Raw genomic sequence first — 22,917 nt, 5'->3', positions numbered from 1 at the left:
AGAATAAAGCTTGCACATGGATCCACACGTCTCACGTCTTGTCAGACCCGTAACAATAAGGTTTCTTTCATCAAAAAACTCTCTGACCCTTTGTATTAAACAGGCTGGCTTTACTACTGTGTATATGTATAGTAAACTGACACATTTTTGCAGTTCAATTTTACAAGATGGTTAGCATTTTGTTCATTTCAGGGATTTTTGGTTAAATTCTAAAAATAAACTCATCTTAAAATAAACTCAAGACATTGTCACATTTTATTCTACAACACAAAATACACTAGTAATCTCCCCTTGTGATTTTCTAAAAGCTTGTAACGGCCAAAACTATGTTTTTGCATGCATCACATTATAGTGCGGTGTGCCCTTTAATCTAATTGCAAAATTTTCCCGGCCTGTTTCTCAAGTGTAGACTGGGGTATTTCATCACGGATTTTTGTGTGAGTGTGTGCGTTGAATTTGACTGCAGAAGCGAACAGCAAAGATTTTTCTTTTCAAAGCCGATTAGGGGTTCACTTTTGTGCATTGGAACTGCGTTTTGAACATTTTGAGGAAACAATTCACCTGTTGGAACAGTTTTTCTTCATTGTGAACTGAATTTACTTATGCTGGACTGAAGAGTAATTTCTAACTCTGGACATATTTGCATGGTCAAGTAACTTAAAAACAATTCATTTAATTTAAAGCAACATTCTCTTGCTCTGGGTTTTTGAGGTAAAAACACAAAGCTCACATAAAAGAGACAGTGGAAAAGTGTGTGGTTTTACTACTATTACTAACTCAAAGGGACTGTTGATGTGATATGGTTGGATTTTGTTAAAGATTTTATTGATGGTGTGTGCATTTTAATAGCAGGTTGGATTTTTCTGGGTTACATTTAGAATTTTTACAATTGCTATATTGCTGTTTATGTAAATGCACATTTACTGTGATGGCTTCTCACCCAGAACTTAACACTGACTTGACCTACACATTACCAGATTCTGTCCCCAGACAGAGACAAAAGTTACCAAAGCGAGTGAGCCTGGAGACTCAAGTGGAACTCCTACAAGCTGAAGTATCTGTGTTGCAACAGTGCCTCAACGACTCTCTCCAGTTGCAGCAGAGTATATTAAGACGTTTTGGTCCTCCTGATGTCGACACCTCTGCAGCGCCACATGCTCCGCTATCTCCTATGGCCAGCTCTACACCACACAGCCGAGGGAAGTCCTTTCACGGCTCAAGTCTGCCGGATTGACCATTAAACTGGTCAAATGCCAGTTTTGTCGCAGTGAGCTCACCTTTTTGGGGTACCGTGTCTGTCCAAGTGGCGTCCTACCGGACCAGGGCAAAGTGAAGGCTGTTATGGACTTTAAAACTCCTGTCAATGTGAAGCAAGTGAGGCAGTTTTTGGGCCTATCAGGCTATTACCGTCGGTTCATACAGGACTACGCCCGCCACGCTGAACCATTGTTCGCGCTCACTAAAAATGATGCTCCTTTTGTATGGGACAGTGCCTGCCAAGATGCCATGGACCTTTTAAGTGCTAAGTGAAGTGTTTTCCCGTCACGGGGCCCCCACTTATCTAATTTCGGACAGAGGTTCCCCTTTCGTGAGCGACCTATTCGAACGGATGCTCACTCTCCTGGGAACAGAACATCGCCTCACAACGGCATATCACCCACAGACGAATGCCACAGAGAGGGTGAACCGGACTCTCAAGACAGCAATTCGTGCATACATGGATGATAAACATACAACCTGGGACCGATATATCCCACAAATTTGCTTTGCACTACGAACAGCACCTCATGAGAGTACGGGTCAAACCCCGTCTATGATGATGTATGGGAGGGAGTTGGACACTTCATTGGACCTGGTGACTCAGCCTGTATGGGATGGAAGGGAGGAAGCTGAAATCCCTTATCCCGAGAGCTTAAGATTAACATTGCAAGAGGCACATGACCATGCAAGGGTAGCCCTGGAAACCAGTCACAACAGGAGACTGATCACTTAACTTATAACGTGCGCTATGTGGTGATGACGTAGAAGGACTACGTGACTGTGTAATGAGAACCACTATGGATGATAAGTTCGCTCTGCCTTCTTGTTATTATTTTGTCTTGACTTTTATTTGTAACGCCCAGAAAGAGTTAATCTCTCATGTATGAGAGGAGCGCCTTGCCGTGTACCAGCCATTAAATGTGTGGGACACCAACTCTTCGTTTTCCATCTCTTTCATTTCATGGATTTAACGAGTTATCCGAGTCAAAGCGTTACAAGCTTTTGCTAAAAGTTGTTGCTAATATGTAGCTAAATAGGGCTACAGATATTGTTGGCGACATTAAACTTTATCAAGCCAAACAGGAAAATTAATCTACTCACTAGTCCGCTTTTACAGCCTCATTGTATTTATAACCACACTCTAATTCAAACTTTCAGGGAAAATGTATTTTAAATAAAGGCTGAAAGAGTTGTCGGAAGTTTAGTGATGTTGACACTGAAGTCATGCGACCGTGGTTTTGTTAGTTTATAGCCTACGTTTAGCATTTTACTTCTGGAGATTGCTTCAAAGTTCATAAAAGTTGTGTTCATTTGTGAAGATCATCATGATGAAAAAAACGTGTAAGAATCATAAACCTTTGTTGGCCACAGAGCTTATTTTCTGCAATAATCCATAAGCCATAGGAAAAGTCTTGTTGGGTTTCTGTCGAGGGAACCAGGGTGAAGGTAATTTCTGTGTTGGCCTACAAAAATACGAAATCAGTGTTCTAGCAATACATGATTAAACTTAGTTGTAGCATTTAATTATGTGGATTAAGCATTGTTTTTCCCTGCTGACCATGTCAGAACTGACCTGCAACCTCCACAAAGTTAATCAAAGACCAAAAAATTCCTGTTATTCAAGACATTTCCCCTTTAAAATCTGTTTTATAACATGTTGGGCTTCAATATTTACTCTAGATTTTCAGTTGAGTGAAATACAGGATCATATCTGTGTTAAGGGAACACATTTAATCGGCAAGCCAGGAGATAAAGGTATTTCCATCATGTATTCCAGTGTTTGGCAGCTGTATTTGGCTTGGCCCACTAATCTTATTTATCCTGTCAAATGCTAGTCAGCGAAACTTACAACGACTCTCAGAGGTAGCCATAAATCTACTTTTATGGAAGCTCTTCTAGCACCGTGTATTGCGAATACCACTAAATTTCAGCTATTGAATTACTTTAACTCACCTCGGTCACAGTGATCCCCATACAGACCGGCTGGGCACTGACGCTGACAGTGTCCAGTCATGTGATGACAAGACACTCCTGCTGGACACTGGCATTTTGATTTACATCCTGGACCATAGTATCCACTATCACACTCTAAAAAACAAAGAACAACAGATAAAAACATACTTGCCACAGACAAGCTGTCAATCGAGTGAATGGTACTCCCTGAACTGACCCAGGTTGCAGGTCTTGCCCTGATAGCCAGGCTTGCACACACACGTTCCATGACGTCGATGGCATTCAAGCGTGTTCTGCTGCACACAATGACACTCCGATGAGCAGCCAGATCCATACGACCACTTGGGGCAAGCTGGAAAAGACATTGTGTGGGATATTCGGTTACAACCAGGAGAACCATCAGATGTTAAAAAGATAACATGATTAATCCAAATATGACATGCGCCTGGATCAACATCTTTGTTAGTTCTGGAACAACAATCCACTGAATCAATATATCAATGAATCAGATATTAAGTTCAGGTTTAAATCTCATTGAAAATCTGAGAACGTAATTGAAACCCTGAAATTACGTTTAAGGGGTAACACTTTATAATAAGGTTCCATTTGTTAACATGAACTAACAATGAAAAATAATTCTAAAACATTTTATTAGATGAATTTGTAAACATTATTTAAAGGACCTGAGCTAACATGAACAGCTGTATGTTTATTAACCATCTCTAACAAAGATTAATAAATACTGCAACAAATGTATTGCTCACTATTACTTAATTTTAGTTAATAACATGAACTAATGGGACCTTATTGTAAAGTGTTAAAGTTTTAGGAGTTTAAAAAATGTGCCATATGACAGTCAGTACTCTAACAAGCAATGTGTAACATTGATCACATGTAGCTCTTTTTTTTTTTTTTTACAGCAATCAAATTTTCATCCACTGAAGCTGAAGATGCTCTTTGCATCTCAAATCATGCTGGAGAACATGACCATCAGGTTTTACACAAACTTGTATTAAATTAGTGAAAAAATATTATTAAACTATCTAAAAAAAGCAAAATAGAAGCTTTTTCGTTAGTGTCTCAGACATTTAGACCCCAAAATATATTTTCCCTTTGATTTTATGGTTATGGTTTGGAATAGGATTAGGACTTTGATTGCTTCATAGGAATGTTGTGAAAGTCCAAAAAAGGATGTTGATCCAGGAACATGTCCTACTTGGGTATATCACACTGTGCGAGTATCTCCAGGAGTTTTAAGTCACTGTCGGTCTGATATACTGCTGGACTTACGTAGGTGACAAAACCTGCCGTAGAGCCCTGGATCACACAGGCAGCCTCCATATGTGCGATGGCAGCGTCCGTTATTAGCACAGTTACATTTCTTGTTGCAGTGTTTTCCATATAGTCCCTTCGGACAGCCTGAACACAGAATATAAATTACACATTCTAGCTTTAAATTAAAGATTAACATGATCGAAAATCGTATGAACGTAATTTGAGACATAAAACACACGTTCATCTAAACATGCCTGCACTGTTTGGAACAGCAGATATGGTTTCATTTTATGTTGTAATCTCGCAATCACTCACCATCCTGGCACAGGTCTCCACTGACTCCAGGTGGGCAGCGGCACTTCCCGCTAATCGGGTCACAGGTGCCACCGTTTTTGCACTTACAAGTGAAGGAACAGTTTCTCCCAAATGTTCCCTCTGGACAGGCTAAAATGGACAAAATAATTATTTTATACAGAGTAGTTAAGTATAGGCCTACTGTTCAAAAGTATCACAGTTTCCACAAAAGTATTAAAGCTGCACAACTGTTTTCAACATTGATAATAATCATGATAAAAAACCAAATCATCATATTAGAATAATTTCTGAAGGATCATGTGACACTGAAGACTGGAGTAATGGCTGCTGAAATTCACCTTTGCCATCACAGGAATAAATTACATTTAAAAATATATTAAAATAGAAAACGGTTATTTTAAATTGTAATAATATTTCATAATATTACAATTTTTACTGTCATTTTTAAATAAATAAATGCATCCTTGGTGCGCTTAAAAATCTTCAAAAACATTAAAAATCTCAAACTTAATGGTTTCACAAAACATAAAATACACACTTTGGTTACAAATGATTGCTGTCCAGCCATCTGGGCAGTCACAACCATCGCTGTCAATGTTACACAGTCCTCCATTAGAGCAGTCGTCACACGTCAGGCTGCAGTCACGGCCAAATGTCCCATTCAAACACACTGTGACAAGACAAAGGTAAGATTAACAAGAAGCTAGAGCCAATAATAATAAATAAAGACATTTGACTTAACAACAGACCAAATTTCTCAGAGAGGGTGCTATCTGCTCGCAGCTCTCCAAAGCCATCGTCCTCATAGTCGTGATAGCGCTCCAGGGGTTGTGGGTAGTCCTGGAGGAGAGTGAGTTGAAGGAGAGGTCTCTCAACCAACGCTGGACTGGACAATTCCTCAACCGCTCTCTCCAGGGCTACATAGAACAGAGAGAGAAAAGTAGATATATTGACATGATCAATGTTGTCTTGCTGTTACACCAACTATGTAAGTAATAATGTCTTATTATTGCAAAATAAGCCTTGACAAGATGATTAGATGTAGTATCATACTGAATATGTTTATCAGCTGGCTGCACAATATCCTGCTCATTGGACAGATAATTATCAAATACCAAATGCACATTCTTTATTCAGATGCCCATTAGCTTTCACAAAGTGGTTGCTAGTTTTCCCAGGGCCCTTACAACAATATTAACTATATACATACTGTATATAGGTATATTTTTGATCAAATAAAGGCTGCCTTGGTAAGCATAAGAGTTCTTTCAAAAACATTAAACTTACCAAACCCCAAACTTTTTTTAATGTTAGTGTAATCAATGAATATTTCAGCCATGAAACTCTACTTGCATTCTAACTGATTCTTTCAATTCAATGTTTCCAGCCAATCGGATTTACATACTCATTACCATATACCTATATAACAAAATCAATAATTGAATAATTCAAATAAAAAAAAAAACTGATTATTTCATTATGTGAAAAAAAGGCTATGTACTGTAGGAAATCATTTCAGAACTATATAGAAAGTTAATGACACAGTTTAGCATTTACTTCACAAAATTATTACCGTACATAGTTGTCTGGAATACTCAACTCTGATAGGTTGGCATTTTGAGGTCATGTATTTTTGTACGATGGCCCCTAAACTATTTATTTAAGTATTTATAAACAGTTTATATGTTTCCCTGCCAACCCATTTCCTATACTGTGCTTTAAAAGTCTCATTCTCTTCATAAAATAAAATCGCAAAACGATAACGATAACATGACCATTATCGCAAAACAAACCCTTTCATGATAAGTGATGCAACACATAGGGTTTATTTTTCAACAATGGCCAGATGGCTGTATAGCACATTATTCATTACAGATCTGACCACAGAATGTTGTGATTGACCAATCAGGATCAAGCAACTGATATCCACTGTGCCCCCCATGGTATACTTACGAATACAGGAGTGTCTATCCTCAGCGAGCCGGTTTCCAAACTCACAGAAGCAGTGATAGGAGCCAGCTGTGTTCTGACAAGTGTGCTCACAGCCCCCATTATCAGACAGACACTCATCCACATCTAGACACCAGTGGAAAACACAACACTCTTTATACAATGTGACTGCACTGTGATGTAACTAGCACTGTTTCTTATTATAGCACATTGACAGTAACTGATATGTCTCCTTGCTCTTCTTTAATAGTCGATCAGCAGTAAACAGGTTGTGAAGTACCATCACATCCACATCCGTCAGTGTTGAGTCTGTATCCTGCCCTGCAGTAGCACTCATAACCTCCAGGGTGGTTTGTGCAGTCCTGCTCACAGCATGAAGTTCCCTCCTCACATTCTTCCAGATCTTAAACAAAAAAAGCAGTACAGGAAGTGAGGACACGAGCCATTACCGTGTATTAGGACTCTGTAGACTGAGTATTTACATAAGCACATTTCCAACTATGAAGAGGGGTCTTTATTTGGAGAGAACCTTCAAGGCACAGCCAGAAAAACACAAGACCTAAAACTGCTGAGATCCAGCTGGCTGACATTTGCTTTGCAGGAAATAGTCATTAATATTGTTTGAGGAATGATGATTTTAAAGGTTTATCAGTGCAGCTGGATGCACGCTGAATCCAAGAGATGGATTTCATTGGAGTTATTTTGTAAAACTAATTTATGTACACCTGCACACCCACCCAAACAGGTTTTGAGGTCCTCCGCAAGCTGATAACCCTGGTTACAGCTGCAGACGGGTCCAAGCGTGCCGTGCTGACAGTGGTGTGAACAGCCACCATTATCTGAGTCGCAACTATTAACAATCTCCATTTCAATACCTACAGAGAGTTAATAATAAAAAGAAACAATTGTTCAAAAATGATTATGAACATAACATGAATGTCATTGCATTAGATAATAAAAAAGCCAACTGTGTAATTTATTTCAAAATTTATTAGGTTTTGTAGTTGGATACTTTCTGGTTGTCAAATGTTAATGGATCATGTTCACTGTAGTTAATAATTCGATATCAAGTGCAAGGCCAATATCGCGGATATTGATACCAATACTACCAGTAAACTGTTTTTTTTTTTTAATTTTCAGTTTTTACAACAATCTTCTACAATGTTCTAGGTTCAAGGTTTTCTCCTATAAACTAAGCTAAATTCATGTCCATTTATTTACTTGTCAAGTTCCCATAAAATATGTTGATAATGTACAGTACAGTCAGTCAGTCATTATTGTAAAATAAACGTCCTCCTGATTGATGAACACCTGAGTGAACACCTGATCACCCACTCAGGGTTTATTTGGCATTATCCCTTGATCAATCAGGCAGATGTTAGTGGATCAAGTTCATAGTTAATTACAGAACATGATGAATTTTAACTTCTAAGCTTGTCTTTCAGAAGTTTTTTGCATGTTCAGATGAGAAATAGTTCCTATGGTCAAACTATTCACTAATACAGTTAATTTTTGTTACTTATTCATTATTTTCTTGCTAAAAAAATTAAAATATACACTACCATTCAAATGTTTGGGGTCAGTGAAAACTTTATTATTCAGCAAAGATGCATTAAGTGACCTTTATAATGTTACAAATGACATTTATAATGCTACAAAAAGACATTTATAATGTTACAAATGATTTCCATTTTAGATTAATGCTGTTCTTTTTAATTCTTCTTTCTACATATTAAGAATCCTAACAAGAAAATGTATCACTGTTTGCATAAAATATTGATATTTACATTGATAAGAAGAAATGTTTCTCAAACACCAAATCAGCATCATAGAATGATTTCTGAAGGATCATGTAACACTGAAGACTGGAGTAATGATGCTGAAAATTCAGCTTTGCCATCACAGGAATAAATTACACTTTAAAATATATAAGATTTCACAATATTATGTTTTACTGCATTTTGGATCAAATAAATGCAGCCTTGGTAAGCATAAGAGTTCTTTCAAAAATAGTAAAGCATTAAACTTACCAACCCCAAACTTTTGAATGGTAGTGTAGTTAAATCACTATAGTTATCACTTGCTTATCCACTAGAATGATCAATTCTCTTGATACAATATAATTATTAAAAGTATCAATACTTCACACTTAACCCACCAATCACTACTTATTGAGACCATTGGGGTATGTTTCTGTGCTTTTCCGAACTGTGCTTAGAAGTTAATTAAGTGAAAGGTAACTCACGGTAGCATTTCCTGCCATCAGAGCCCAACTCGTATCCCGGATTGCAGACGCATGAGAAAGAGCCCGGAGTGTTTCGGCAACTGTGAGCACAAGCTGCCAATCCCGTTTCACACTCATCGACATCTGAAACACACCAGTTACAAGTTACTGATTACATGTTGCCTTTTTCTATTTATACAGCTACCGTCTAATTCGATGAGAATCCCACTCTGGATTTGTTGAGTCACTTTCAGTCGGACAAACAGAAATTTCTGCCTCTTACAATCACTTAAAAGAAAATCAATGAGTGTAACCTCTCAAGCACTAACTGGTTCCATCATGGACTTCAGAGTGGAAATGATGAACCATGTTCTACAGCTTTCAGACAACTAATCAAACACAGTGCTTCCACTGTTCTCACACCATGGGAAAGAAACTTCGGAAAAAGAGGATTCAGCAGATGAGAGAGCATTTAATACTTTCTATGATAGTGTAACTGAACCCTAGCGTGGTGGAAAAGCCCTTCACTGCTGCTGTCACTTGCATATTAATGGTGGAGTTCCCTTTAAAATCTTAAATGATTCCCTTTGAGCTAAATTATTGACCTGTTTACCTTACAAGCTTTTACCTTCACAGCTCTTCTGGTCCTGGGCCAGCGTGAAGCCTTGGTGACAGCTGCACACAGCATGACCGCCATCACTGCGACATAAGTGCACACAGCCACCGCTCCTCTCCGCACATGGGTTCCTCACTGAAACACATGCCGTTTAAGTCAGATCTTATAAGTAATTTCAGTGGCTGTCTCCCTCACGCACACAAACTCTTGTCAACAACTCCGTCCACATACATCATTTTTGCAGCTTTCTCTATGTGAATTCCCATACTTCCCTGGCAAGCTCTGTTGCCTTAGTCACGTTATGACATAAAACACATCATACATATAACAATGCAATTTTGAGACCCTTTGGATGACAGATTTTATCCAGAATAAATAAGAAAAGAAAAAAAGTGTTTTTAACATATGGAGTGATATACTGCATCAGAGAGCAAGAAAAAAATGTCAGGTTTATACCAGCCATAAACCTAACTTTCAACACATTTTTATAGATTTGAGTGAGCAAATCGGGGTAATATGATCCGTTCAAAACCAAAGAAAACTATACATGAACTAAGTATTTAAAAGACGTGGTAATTTGATGTCTTTTAGAAATACTACCTTGGTGCACCATATAAACACTATGAATATGATATTCAATTGTTTATATATTTTTCACTGTTTCACTGTTTCGTGTGTTCCAGTGGTGGGGATTTTACAGCGATTCTTTCTGCATATTATATATTACGCCAGTAGGTGGCAACAAGTGACTGTCTATATGAGTGAATCATTGATTCATTGGTTCAACCGATTCATCTGGCACTAATTTATTAAGAAATTGAACAAATGGCTCCGACTGTGTTAATCTGCCTACTTTTCTACTATATAGTAGGTGAAAAACAGTATGTGAAAAGAGTAGTATGTCGAATTCATTGTATTCATAAAACATAAATGTAGAACGCCTGGATTTAAACTACACAGCACAGACATTTCTGTCATTCGCAAAGTAAGTGCGAATGACAGAATGTTATTTTGGATGCAGCTAGTGCCTTTATGAGCAAGTCATTGAATCATTCATCCAAGCGATTTGTTCAAAATCGCAGATTCACTTACCAACGTCACTACTGTGTGTTGTCCCGAGACACGTAACCTTTAATTCTGCTTTGACTTCATGTTGAGCAAAATTTAATTGAAGATACATTTTGTACAGATAAATCAATTGAGCGGGTGACAGCCTTGCACATTCAAGTTAAAAATGGCCTACCTCACTCTCACATTAAAAATAAGGTGGATTAAAGGTTGATTGATATTGAGACCAACTGAGTGTGATTTCTTGAATATGTAATAGAGCATATGATGTTTATGATATATAAATATGATATGAGTTTCAATCTGTTTTTTTTTTGTCCCAGTTAATCTTTGACCATGGTACAAATCAATGTACCATGGTTTTACCATCAGATACCTTCGCTGTAGCACTGCACAACCATAGTTGTTTTTGTAAGGATTGTCTAAGTATTAAACTAGTACAAAAACTTTTGTCCCAAGACTCATCTGTACTTTGATCACAACAGTATGAAAACCGTTAAACAATGTTATCCATTTGCTGAAGTGCACTGTCCACTGCTCTCTCATGAACACAGATGCTAGCATGTTTTTTGTCAATGTCTAAAAGCTACTAGTTACACAATAACATACACATTCTCTCTGTCCCTTGTTCTTTCCCCTTGGCTTCACCTAACTCCCAGTGGTAACACTTCATAGGGGAACAATTGGCTCTGGCGAGTGTCAGGAAATTGGATCTGTGGGGCTGTGTACAGTGAATATGAATTTTGCCAGACACACTGTAATTGGCACAGTGTTCGCCAAGATGATGATGCTGTAGTCTGAATAATATAAGTGTTTCTCAGTGAAAACTGCTATTTACAGCAGGCCAAAATGCACAGCGGTTTCAGATATTGTTGTTCAAGTGAGTCACACTGCACTAAGTGAGGTCTGTTTTCAAGTTCATAGTTACTGGAATCCTTGACCCCGTTATTTAGGTTAGTAACTGCTCTTGAGCTGTACCACTTTTTGAAAGTATACAAATTCAGTCTAAAGTTTGTAATTTGTAACTCAACGTTTGCATAGTTGTGATACACTAGTCCAACTTCATATGACTTGATTCAGGACTGATACAGATACCAAGTAAAAGTATCCAAGGCAGTTGCCAATATCTCTGAGAAAACAGCACATCTGGGTTTTAGAGATGTTAATAACTTTCTTTAGCTTCCACCTTTCTGCCAAGAACCCTTCCATCCATACGTCCAAGAGCTACATACTGACTTTATGACATAGCCTTAGACCAAAGCTTTTCCTACTTTCATCATCTTGTCAGCATGCTCTTTGACTAACAGTATGTAATATGCACTGCCGGGACATTTTATGGACGGCATCATGAACATAACAAAACTTCAGAAAGTAAAGAGTTTAAATAAGCAACAAAAATAACTGCTTCTACACCCTGCTGAAATGATCACGTTGACAAACATGAATTTCCATACTGGTCCAGACTGGTCTGGTGCTGGACTAGGATCATATGATATTTGAGTTCTGATTACTTTAGTAAAGTCTTATATTAGGATTACTGTACAAAACATGAGGCTATCTAGTAAAACAACTGTTATAGTAAGTTGAACATGGTGCTGTTTGAAACAGTAAAAATAAAGCATCATCTGATGTTAATTTTGATCGATTTTTCAACAAAATTGAGCACCACTAAGTCAAGCCACTGTTAGATGTCAAAATTATATACATGAAGAGCAAAACTCACATCTACAGCGCTTGCCATCAGCTGTGAGCTGGTACCCACGTCTGCAGCGGCACTGGAAGTGAACTGGAGACAGTTGGCCACATTCATGCTCACAGCCTCCATTATTCACTGCACAGGATAGGACAGCTGTGGGAGGAATAAGGAATAAGAGAAACGACCGTTAAGATTTATTTATATATATATATATACAATAACCAACAGAAGCAGTAATTCAGCAGCAGCAGCGTAGCAGATCTACTCCGCCAAGACCAAATACATTAACATTGTCATATCCATTACCATGCTAAAATCTTCAGACAGTTCTCATGATAGAAATATATATATATATTTATGTGAATGTGTGTGTAATGTACACACATATAATAATAATAGTAAACATAAATAAAAACTATATGTTTATAATATAATATAAATATATTTATTTAAAAATACCATTATCTCTTTCATTTGTCTTTTACACAGATAATGAATGAAATTCTATGCATTAAAATTCAAACAAATCCTGTCAGCCATTTTTACACTTTAATAAGACTATCAACAGTCAAGACTATTTAAAAATCTAAATAGAAATATGAAAAAAAATAAAAATCACAAAATTACTAAAGCGTAATCTAAAATTAAAATTGAAAATTGAAAATTAAAGCTAATATAAAAATAGAAATAAATACTATCATAATATATAAACTTACATTTTCTGTTTTTTGTTAGCAAACTATTCTATGGTAATAAAGAGTATATCACAGATGCTGCTGAATATACGTACCATTTACCCAAAACATTCCTTTATTCAGTAATCTGATGGAATGTCATGCACTTCACACAAATAAAACTGGGTGTTTGGAAATAAACTGGCAAATCTCAGAGCCGAGAGTCCCAATTTCAACCCAAGAGCACACACAGAAAAACACAACATTATAACCATATTACAAGGAAAGAAAGCTACAACATTTCCAAATAAAGTCTTTTTCAGCTGACATGTGGCATCCCAGCAGCATGGAAGATGAAGCACAGGGCTTGTTGTGCGGCATGGCATTGGCTTTGAAGAAGGTATTTGACTGGAATCTTCATTGTAATTTGTATTTACTATGCTCGGTTAAATGTTTTCAAAGTTTCTATAAAGAAATTCCTGAGCTCTGGAATGGTACTATATAAAATCCATTGTTATGGCCACATATTTGAAAAACAAAACCCCTATCCAAATACCATTAGCTAAATTGATATGCTTGCAAGAACTGTTTATTCCCACAGGGTTTTCCTTTGAAAACTGAATTGTTGGGTTTCCCCTGAAACCTTCTACACCACAGTCACATTTGAATAGATGTGATGGTTTGATAGTGGGCCTGGCAAGAGAACAGTTGGTTCCTGGTCAGGTCTATCTCAAAGGTCTATCACAAACTCACCATGACAAGACCCGTACAGTACAGAACAGTAGCAAACATTCCACTATTAAGAAAACAAGAGGCTCTTTGATTCCCCCTCATACACAGAGCTCAAGGTGGAGACCCCTGCTAGCTTTGAAGAGAAAGCCGTTCTAAGCAACTTTTTCTTGGGCCGTGATGATAACACTCTCTAAACGTTTGGATGCAGGCCAGTCTGTCAGTGACCTCTCTCGACCCCCGAAAGACTCACCTATGCAGGTGCGGCCATCAATGTGCAGACGAAAGCCCGGGTTGCACTCGCAGTAGTACGAGCTTCTGGTGTTCACACACCTATGCTGGCAGCCTCCGTTGTGAACCTGGCACTCATCAATATCTGAGGAGGAAAAAGCAAACACACGAGGCCACATGTTAGAATGTGGTTTGCTTCTTGCACAAGTTTTCGAAGCATTCACCAAAGAAAACAAAGCATAAGTCATTCTAACTTCCTTAATTAATTTGTCCACTCCAAGCCATATGCAAAACCGTTTATTTTGCTGTGTCAGATGCTGTTCTGTTTCTTTTTAACTGAAGTCAAAATCAATAGCTGGCAGCTCTACAACACTGTTGATACACTGAATCAAAGTTTTAAGACATCTTTTTTTTTTGATGATGATGATGATGATGATGAAATAGATGAAATTGTCATTTTTCATTAATTTTATTAATCCATACATTTAGGTGAATAATGAATCATAGATATAGAAATAATTAATAGAAATAATTAATTTTATTCTAATCTTTCTACATTTTCTCCTTTATTCTTCTTTTAAAAAATAGTGTATGTTTAATATCACATTTTCATCAACAGTATGTTTTAAGTAAAATTGTTTAATTAAAAAAGTGGAAAAAAAAGACATGTGGCCAAGTATGGTGACCAATACTCTGAATTAGTGCATTTACCCATCCAAAGTGCACACACACACACCGTGAACACACACCCGGAGCAGTGGGCAGCCATTTTTTATGCTGCGGCGCCCGGGGAGCAGTTGGGGGTTCGGTGCCTTGCTCAAGGGCACCTCAGTCGTGGTATTGAAGGTGGGAGAGAGCGCTGTACATTCACTCCCCCCACCTACAATACCTGGTACGAGACTCGAACCCGCAACCTTTGGGTTATGAATCTGACTCTCTAACCATTAGGCCACGACTTCCCCCTTAAAGGAGGCTGTTCTTGCATTTAAGGACAAGAATTATTGTCATAATGCAAATTTTTCATCCTTTTTATTGCTTTAGAAATCAGAAAACTCTTAATCAATTAACATTTTTGTCAGTAATTCATTGATGATATTAAAGGATAGTTCATCCAAAAATGAACACACACACACATTATGGGGGCATTCCATAGACATAATGATTTTTATACACGTACTTAAAAAAAAAAAAAAAAAAAGCACTGAGACAATTTTTTTTTTAAATATATTTTGTGTTTCACAGACGGTTGACACGAGTGTGGGTAAATGCTGACAATTTCATTTTTGGCCAAACTATCCCTTTAAAACTGCTTGTAGGCAACTCAAAAAGCTATTAGATTAAGTGCACTTATGAAAATGTGGAAATGTGCAATCTGCACATAATGAAGATCTCAGAGCGAATAAGCTCTTTGTGTCCTGTCAGACTGTCCTGTCCTGTCTTGCAATCACCCTGACCTTTAAAGTCAGGGTGCCTATGCTTAATTTAATTACAGTAACAGAGCTTTTCCTAAAGCAGAACAATCAGTAAGGATCAATGCTGACAATCTGAAACACAGGATTCATTTTGTGTTAACTATTTATGGTGCATTTAAAGGTCAAAACGCTGTCATAAAATATGGCAGCAGAATAACAGTTGAGTTTGGATAGATCTGCCATTTTGAAAAGAAAAGCAAGTATGTTTGACTCAATACAGTCTACCTTCATTACTTCCATTTCATACTCAGTTTACATTCATGACCCTGTGGATCCCACTGAGTGTTTAAGGAATAGATGCAGAAGGGTCTAGTGCAGGTCCAGTGATGATCTAAGAGAGATCAGAGATCTGTAGCAGGCCTGTGAAAGCCCTGCTGGTGAGAGACTGTAATGCCAGCAGACTGTGTCAGAGTTATGAGCTCTGTGCTGCTGTGAGCTGCAACCTATGTACCAAAAGGGCCTTGAAGTGTTAAAGTGATATTATATGGATCTGTAACATTAGTATGAACTTACAAACATACACATGGAACTGATTCAGGGAGTAGATGTTAGTTTGCTATTTGTTTCAATATCTACTTCGGCATTGATCTAAATGAAAATAAAGGGTAAATATAATTTAATGTTAGTTATAGAATGAATTAATAATAATTAAATTAACAAATTTTTGTGTTACATTGAAAAACTAAGAGCATTAGGGGTTTGAGTGTAAATAATGACATAATTTTCATTTTTTATTTTAACTACTCCATTCATATACTCCCTTCACAGGACTGCTTGTCCAATAGTTTCATATATCTTTCCAAGAGATACAGTGAAAAAGCCATGAGAAAATTTTCTCTAGTACTTGTTTTAATCCTCTTTATCAATAAATGAATTGCCTAATGAACGTTTTGGACAATTAATGGAGGACTGAATAATATTTTAAAGTAAGCAAACTTTTTCAATCTCCTTAGAGCATATGCAGAAATGGCCAGTATTCTGTAAGCAATAATTTTTTCCAGGACAAATGATACCAATACATTAAAATATATTTACTGTAGAGCCAGAGAGACTTTTGCTTTTGAATGCATGGCAAAAATAGAAGAATCATCTTGCAGTAACTCAGAAGTATGAGTTACTGCAAACTATAATGAGGCGTCCCCATAACTGCTTATATTTTGGAGATAAATTTAAACAAATCAGACTCATTTATGCATTAAATAGTCCAGTTTGAACTCCACAAGTACTCCAATACTGTTATAAAACACTCTCCTGTGAAGAATTCATGTGTGAAGGTGGTTTAAGTTCATTTAAGCATGTACCGTTCATCTTCAGATCATTATACGAGTATAAAACTCGGTTAGCTTTTATAATTCATGCCTTAAATTATCATTTCAAGCAAACATACCACTAGCCAGGGAGATGGAAGTGATGGTCCACTTAACTGCAGTGGTTTTACAGATTAAGACTGAACCTTAAAACTTTAAACCAGGCATTTAGACAGAAAATAGAGAAAGGTGTGTTATATTGTAGCTAAATATCAGAAAAAGTATCTTAGATTGCAGATTTATAATAATTATAATACTAAATTAATATTGTAATGTTGTGTCTTGTTGCTAGGCGGATTGTTTTCTTCTTTTGTAATGGACTGTTGTTATTAGCAAAAGCTTAAAGCTAATCTACAAATGTAAACCTCAAATCAGTATTTTATGTCCACATATTTATTTATCTGGTAAGAAGCCGTGAAATAAGTGGGATAATGTCCAGTCAGCTGGTCATTATCCCAAAATAAACCCCTTCAGGGTGAGCGGACCGGCTGACTGTACATTATCTCTTAGTTATTTAAACCACAATGACATATAACAACAAATCTGGTTTAGATTTGTATGACGGTTAAAGCAGCGGTTATAGGCTGATTTTCAATATTTCAATATGTAGTTTACTTTAGATAACGGTTACTAATAATGGATCATTTCTGTTTTGCTGCCAGACAAACAGCTACACTGCAAATGGAATGTAATAGCATACAGCCAAGAACTAGATGAAATCCATATTTGATTTAGAATAAACAAGTAAGTATCTGACACAAGGGACACATGCTTGATATAATATAAACAGAGGACAAAATAGCACCATGAATATAAATATAAATAAATATTAAGTGTGTGCACTGAAGAAAAAAAAACGGTGGTGAAACAATTTTCACTCAGAAATTGCTAGTTAATTTCACAAATAATAACAAAGAAACATGAAATTCTGAAGTATAAAGACTGAAATCGTTTTTTTCTTGTAAAACATACTACAATAAACTTTGTTTTATTTACAACTGGTGTAGTGTACTTTTTAAAAGTAAAATACTTTCTCCTGTTGGTGCTTATATTTATATTTGTCAGCAAAAACATTTCACAACTGTTTGTATCCTTGCTCACAGATAGTCTGATCGAGCCACATTAACTTTTACGTTTAAGTTTTACTTTTTAGTGCAGCTCATCACAGCGTGGTATTATGGATAAATCAAGCCTGTCCAACAACACCCAAAAAAAAATGATAGGAGAGACTAGAGATTTCAAACCAGACTTATGAAATACAGCAATTCATAAAACAGCCCAGATGTGGAGCCAGCAGCGGCCCATGGGCTCTCGACAGACTCATGCAATTCTTCGCAGAATGCAGAAAAACATGTCAATTGTGTTTTTAATTATGTGCTAATAATATAATTACAAATTAATTATCACACTAATTACATTTTTAAAAAATCATAAATTTCAGAATCTTATTTTGTTCATTTTCTTTTGCTTTAATAACAGCAGCACTCAAGCTGCATGAACTCCACACGTTTGTGTTAAACCTGATGATCATGTTTTTCAGAATGATTTGAGATCCGAAGAACATCTTGAGCTTCAATGGAAACAAGAACATCTGACAGAATGTACATTCACTGAGATCAATGCCACACATTTGCTTAGTGACCTAGAAAAAGTGCAGAACCTGAGATTTCTTTTTCAATTCATATCAAACTTTAAAACTATGTTTATTTCCAGGTTAAAATCTCAGAACTTCGATGTGGTCTCAGATTTCTGGAACCCACTGCGCACAAGGTAATAGGGAAACCCACATTTCAACCAAAATAACAAATGTTATGTTGTTTGGCCCTCAAAGTCCTGCAGTTATGTGAGGTACAGCTGGGATACTGCAATTGAATCAGAAGGTAAAATCAACGACATATGTGAGCGTGAACTCCTCAGGTCTACAGATTAGAAAAACAACTGCTTTTTTATCATGATAACCTCTGAAACACTGAGTTAAGATCACTGAACTTTGCTTTGAAGTTTAGCAAAGATCTGGCTTGATATCATAGATGCGAGCCATGCTTTAATCATGCATTACTATCTGTATTACAAACATTACAGGCTTATGTGAAGACTATCACATTCAGTTTGCCAGGTAGGCGCAGCTTAAAAATGTGTGGTTCTGTGGTGCCAAAATCTAAGTCTGTCTTCCACATTGTTGGAGAAAAGCAGGTACATCAAATAGCGAATCAGGACGCAAAATATTAGTCCAATATTCATAAATAAAGAGGATCAGAGGAATTCTTAGGAATGAAAAATAATGGACATCTCTGACTGCAGCCTGATTATGCCAAACAGCCTCCCTTTAATCCAAAACACTGTTCTCCTTAATCTTGCATTCCGTGTAAGAGAGCATTACCCTGGAGCACGTTCATTCAAGACCCGTTCTCCGTTTAAGGTAAGGTAAGGTAAGGTAAGGTAAGGAAAGGAAAGGAAAGGAAAGGAAAGGAAAGGAAAGGGAAGGGAAGAGACCACTCATTCTAACTGCAAGAATTTGTAGTTGATGAGAAAATGATTTCTATTTTAAATAAATGTTCTTTTGAACTTTCTATGTAAAGAAAGAATCAAAGAATCATGGAAAAAAAGTATCACAAGTTTCGACAAAAAAATTTAACAGCAATTCTTCAACATTGATAATGAAAATAAATGTTTTTGACCAGCAAATCAGGATATTAGAATGATTTCTGAAGGATCATGTGACACTGAAGACTGGAGTAATGATGCTGAAAATTCAGCTTTGCCATTCCAGAAATAAATAATAAATTGAAAACAATTATTTAAAATTATATTTCACAATATCTCCATTTTTACTGTTGTAAATGAATGCAACCTTGGTGATTCTTTAATTGTTTTGCCCACAGTTAACAGAAATCAACTTATATGACACTGTGAGGAAAAAAGAAGTTGCAGTGTTGGACTGCTCACTTAAATGAGTTTACACTTAAAAAACTCACAACACAAGCGCTTTTGTCTTTCACATCTTGCTATGAAGATTCTCTACAGCACCAATTTGGCAAAGAGAGAAAGAATGGAAGTTGAAAACACTATGCCAGAACATTCTTGTCTAGCTGTATGATTTACATGATCTTAGCATGTGTCAGCTTCATACACTGTAAAAAACAATTTGTTGAGTCAACTTAAAAAACTTTGTTACCCTGCTGCCTTAAAAATGTTTATCTTAATTTGTTTCAGTGTGATGCAGCGGTTGCAACATGCGTTTTTGAGTTGAAACAACCTTTTAGCTTCAACTTTCAGCTTAGTTGAGGGCCAATAAACATACATTTTCTTGTTGTATGAACAATTTATAAATTTAGTTGTGTCTACAAAAAAAAAAGTTGAGTTGAAATGACAAAATCTCAAAATAATTTTTTACAGTGTAGGTGGTGCAGAAGATGTAACCCTGAGAGTTTTATGAGACTCACTAATCCCAAAGACTATAGAAATCATTTATTATATGCAAAACCGACCCTATTTTCACCAAATGAATAACAGGCATGGTAGAAAACGCAATTTTCTTTCTTATCACTGTAATGAATTCTAGGATGACAAATGCTGGAAGCTAAACTCTGGTAAAGCAAACTCAAGGTGTTCCATTGATTGGTTACATTCTGACAGTCTCCCTTACACTCCCAAACCCGCAATTTAGAGCAAATCCATAAATTCAATTCCAGAAATTAATATTCAACACAGCCTTAAAAAGTGCAAGTGAAATGTTACTTGAAAAGACTAAGTTGTCAAAATTGCATAGTTTTAATTAGTTGCAGGTTCCTAAAACTGAAAACAAAACATTAGCCGTTCTTATAGTATTTGGCAAAACACCAATGTACCAGCTTATTATTTGTTTTGTTACACATCTGACATCTGTTCATAGTGAAGGCATTATCGCCTCCAGTCCTTCACGGTGAATTATGAGTGTTGAAAGAAGCTCCTTTAGTCACAGCCAAGACGTTACCAAATCATACAGCACGACTGAGCTCTGTCTCAGAATTTCTCTGGATTCACACAGTCATTAAACTAATGCGTTCCACCCCTTTCCGGCTCTCAGAAGTAAAAACAAAATCAAAACCACAAAATAAAATAGCAAAAACCTGAAAATCTAATGCTATGTAACAGTAAAGATTATTCCCTTAACCAGGCGGAATCTGAATCGATTCACAGTGAATCCAGTAACACTCACCTGCCCCCAGGTGTCCTGTGTTGTATCCCTGATATCCACCGAAGCAGGTGTAGCAGTTTCTGTGATAGTAGCGGAAACGTGTATTCCCAGCACCCAAACTTGGGACCAGCTGAGTCCAGAAAGTAAATATGAGCACTAACCTCAGCCAGTCGGATAGCATTGTTCAAGCGCAATGTGTTAGAGACCTCACTCAAATAGAAAGAAATAAGATCATGCAAACAAAACAGGATAAACTGACTCTCAGCATGTCCATTATGCAACAGGAGAGAACAACTGCTGCTGTGGGCTTGAGTAGCTATTTAAATAAGCTGTGTGTCATGGCATCAGAATCAAGTAATTTCATTCTCTCTCCCTTTCTCTCTGTCGGCACTGACAGACATGTAGTTTCTCGTGGCTCTGACGCTCCTATTATGTCTCCATCGCCTGTGTCCAGGGCAGGCCTCCACAGTCCCACCCTCCTGTCTGCCTCTGCGCCTCCTCTCTTAGGTATTGATGCTGAGAAGTTTACCAAATGTTGTATGAAATGTTCACTCAAAACAAAACAGTGAACAGTGGAGGTTTTCAAAAGTGTGCTCATATTCTGGTCACTTTTGCTTTTACTACATTGAGTTTTTCTTTTAATTATGGCCACTGGGAACAGTGTTGGGTGTATTGCATTACTAAATAATTGTTACTGTACTTTAATTACTTTTTCCTTGAAAAAGTAAAGTAAGGGATTACTCTTAATTTTTCTGTAATTCGACTGCAGTTACTTTTGATGAAATTGCATTAAATACTGTATGGACTAGAACAATTCTATATAAAACAAGAGTGGATTTAACATCAAAATGTAACATCTAATGTTAAAATGTATGTTTTTAATGTAACATTCACCCTTTAATTACTTTGGTCAGTTCAAGAATAATTTATGCAATTTTATATTATTTATTTGAAATAATTTAAAGAACAGTTTCATGTCTATCCTTGTATTGTTCAACTGATTGAGATCGATATGGGATTTAGAAAATAATTAATAAGTAATGCAACATTCTAAGAGAGCGTAATTAATACAGAAATCAAATTACTCTGTTAAAGACGTACTTAGCTAGTAATTAATTAAATTTTTAGAGTAACTTACCCAGCCCTAACTGTGAAAGTTGAGTGCCATTCAGAATTGAACTGAGAACACCTTTTAAATTTAATTGAATTTTTAGTGCATTTTAACTGAGAAAAAAAAACAGGAAGCTGAACTGCAATTCAAATTTGAATTTAAGGAAGCCAAAATAACTGAATTCTTACAACTTTAATAAGTTTACTATTTAACTAAAAGGAAAGCTGGTCAACACAAACTTTTTTGCCATGGCAAAGCCTTGTTTGAATGTTTTATCAGCCAAAAGACAGGCAGACAGACAGACAGACAGATAGACAGATAGACAGATAGATAGTCGTCGGTGAACTCTCTGCCTGTCCTGTCATGGCTAAGGAGGCCGTCTGTGAATCCTCGTCCTGCCCTGTCACGGCTATGGAGGCCGTCTGTGAACCCTCTGCCCGTCCTGTCACGGCCATGGAGGCCGTTTGTGAACTATCTGCCCATCCTGTCACGGCCATGGAGACCATCTGTGAACTCTCTGCCTGTCCTGTCATGGCTACGGAGGTCATTTATGAACTTTTCTCCTGTCCCGACCCAGCTAAGGAGGCTGCCTCTGAACACTCAGCCTTATCTATCACACCCAATGTTCTGTCTGTGTTGTCTGTCTCTGCTCTCTCTATGTTACAGTCTCTGCCATGGTCTCCTGATTGGTTTGGTTCACCGTGGGGGTCTCCTGCTCCGTCTGCTCTGCCGTGGTGGTCTTCTGCTCGGTCTACTGTCTGGCTCTGGTGGTCCTCTACTTCGCCGTGGTGGTCTTCTGTTCTGCTCTGGTGGTCTTCAGCTCCACCTGTACTGCCGGCTCCGCCCTGGCTCTCTGCTC

At 37.1% G+C, this 22,917-nt stretch overlaps 1 protein-coding gene across 1 annotated transcript in view; it reads right to left on the bottom strand.

Annotated features, from left to right (window-relative positions):
* Positions 1–22,917, bottom strand: part of megf6a (multiple EGF-like-domains 6a) — a 64,774-nt gene that overhangs the window by 13,503 nt on the left and 28,354 nt on the right. Inside the window, exons 4-16 of the mRNA XM_016283140.1 lie at positions 14,014–14,136; positions 12,385–12,510; positions 9,606–9,728; positions 8,999–9,121; positions 7,491–7,628; positions 7,034–7,156; positions 6,757–6,879; positions 5,553–5,720; positions 5,342–5,473; positions 4,804–4,932; positions 4,504–4,632; positions 3,431–3,565; positions 3,214–3,348 (exon numbers count right to left, since the gene is read on the bottom strand). Coding sequence (XP_016138626.1) covers positions 3,214–3,348; positions 3,431–3,565; positions 4,504–4,632; positions 4,804–4,932; positions 5,342–5,473; positions 5,553–5,720; positions 6,757–6,879; positions 7,034–7,156; positions 7,491–7,628; positions 8,999–9,121; positions 9,606–9,728; positions 12,385–12,510; positions 14,014–14,136 — 1,707 coding nt within the window. The remainder of the gene's footprint in view (positions 1–3,213; positions 3,349–3,430; positions 3,566–4,503; positions 4,633–4,803; positions 4,933–5,341; positions 5,474–5,552; positions 5,721–6,756; positions 6,880–7,033; positions 7,157–7,490; positions 7,629–8,998; positions 9,122–9,605; positions 9,729–12,384; positions 12,511–14,013; positions 14,137–22,917) is intronic.

This window comes from Sinocyclocheilus grahami, unplaced genomic scaffold (genome assembly GCF_001515645.1).
Source record: "Sinocyclocheilus grahami isolate Dianchi unplaced genomic scaffold, SAMN03320097.WGS_v1.1 scaffold170.1, whole genome shotgun sequence".
Lineage (NCBI taxonomy): Eukaryota > Metazoa > Chordata > Actinopteri > Cypriniformes > Cyprinidae > Sinocyclocheilus > Sinocyclocheilus grahami.
This window is presented reverse-complemented; position numbering and strand designations above follow the sequence as displayed.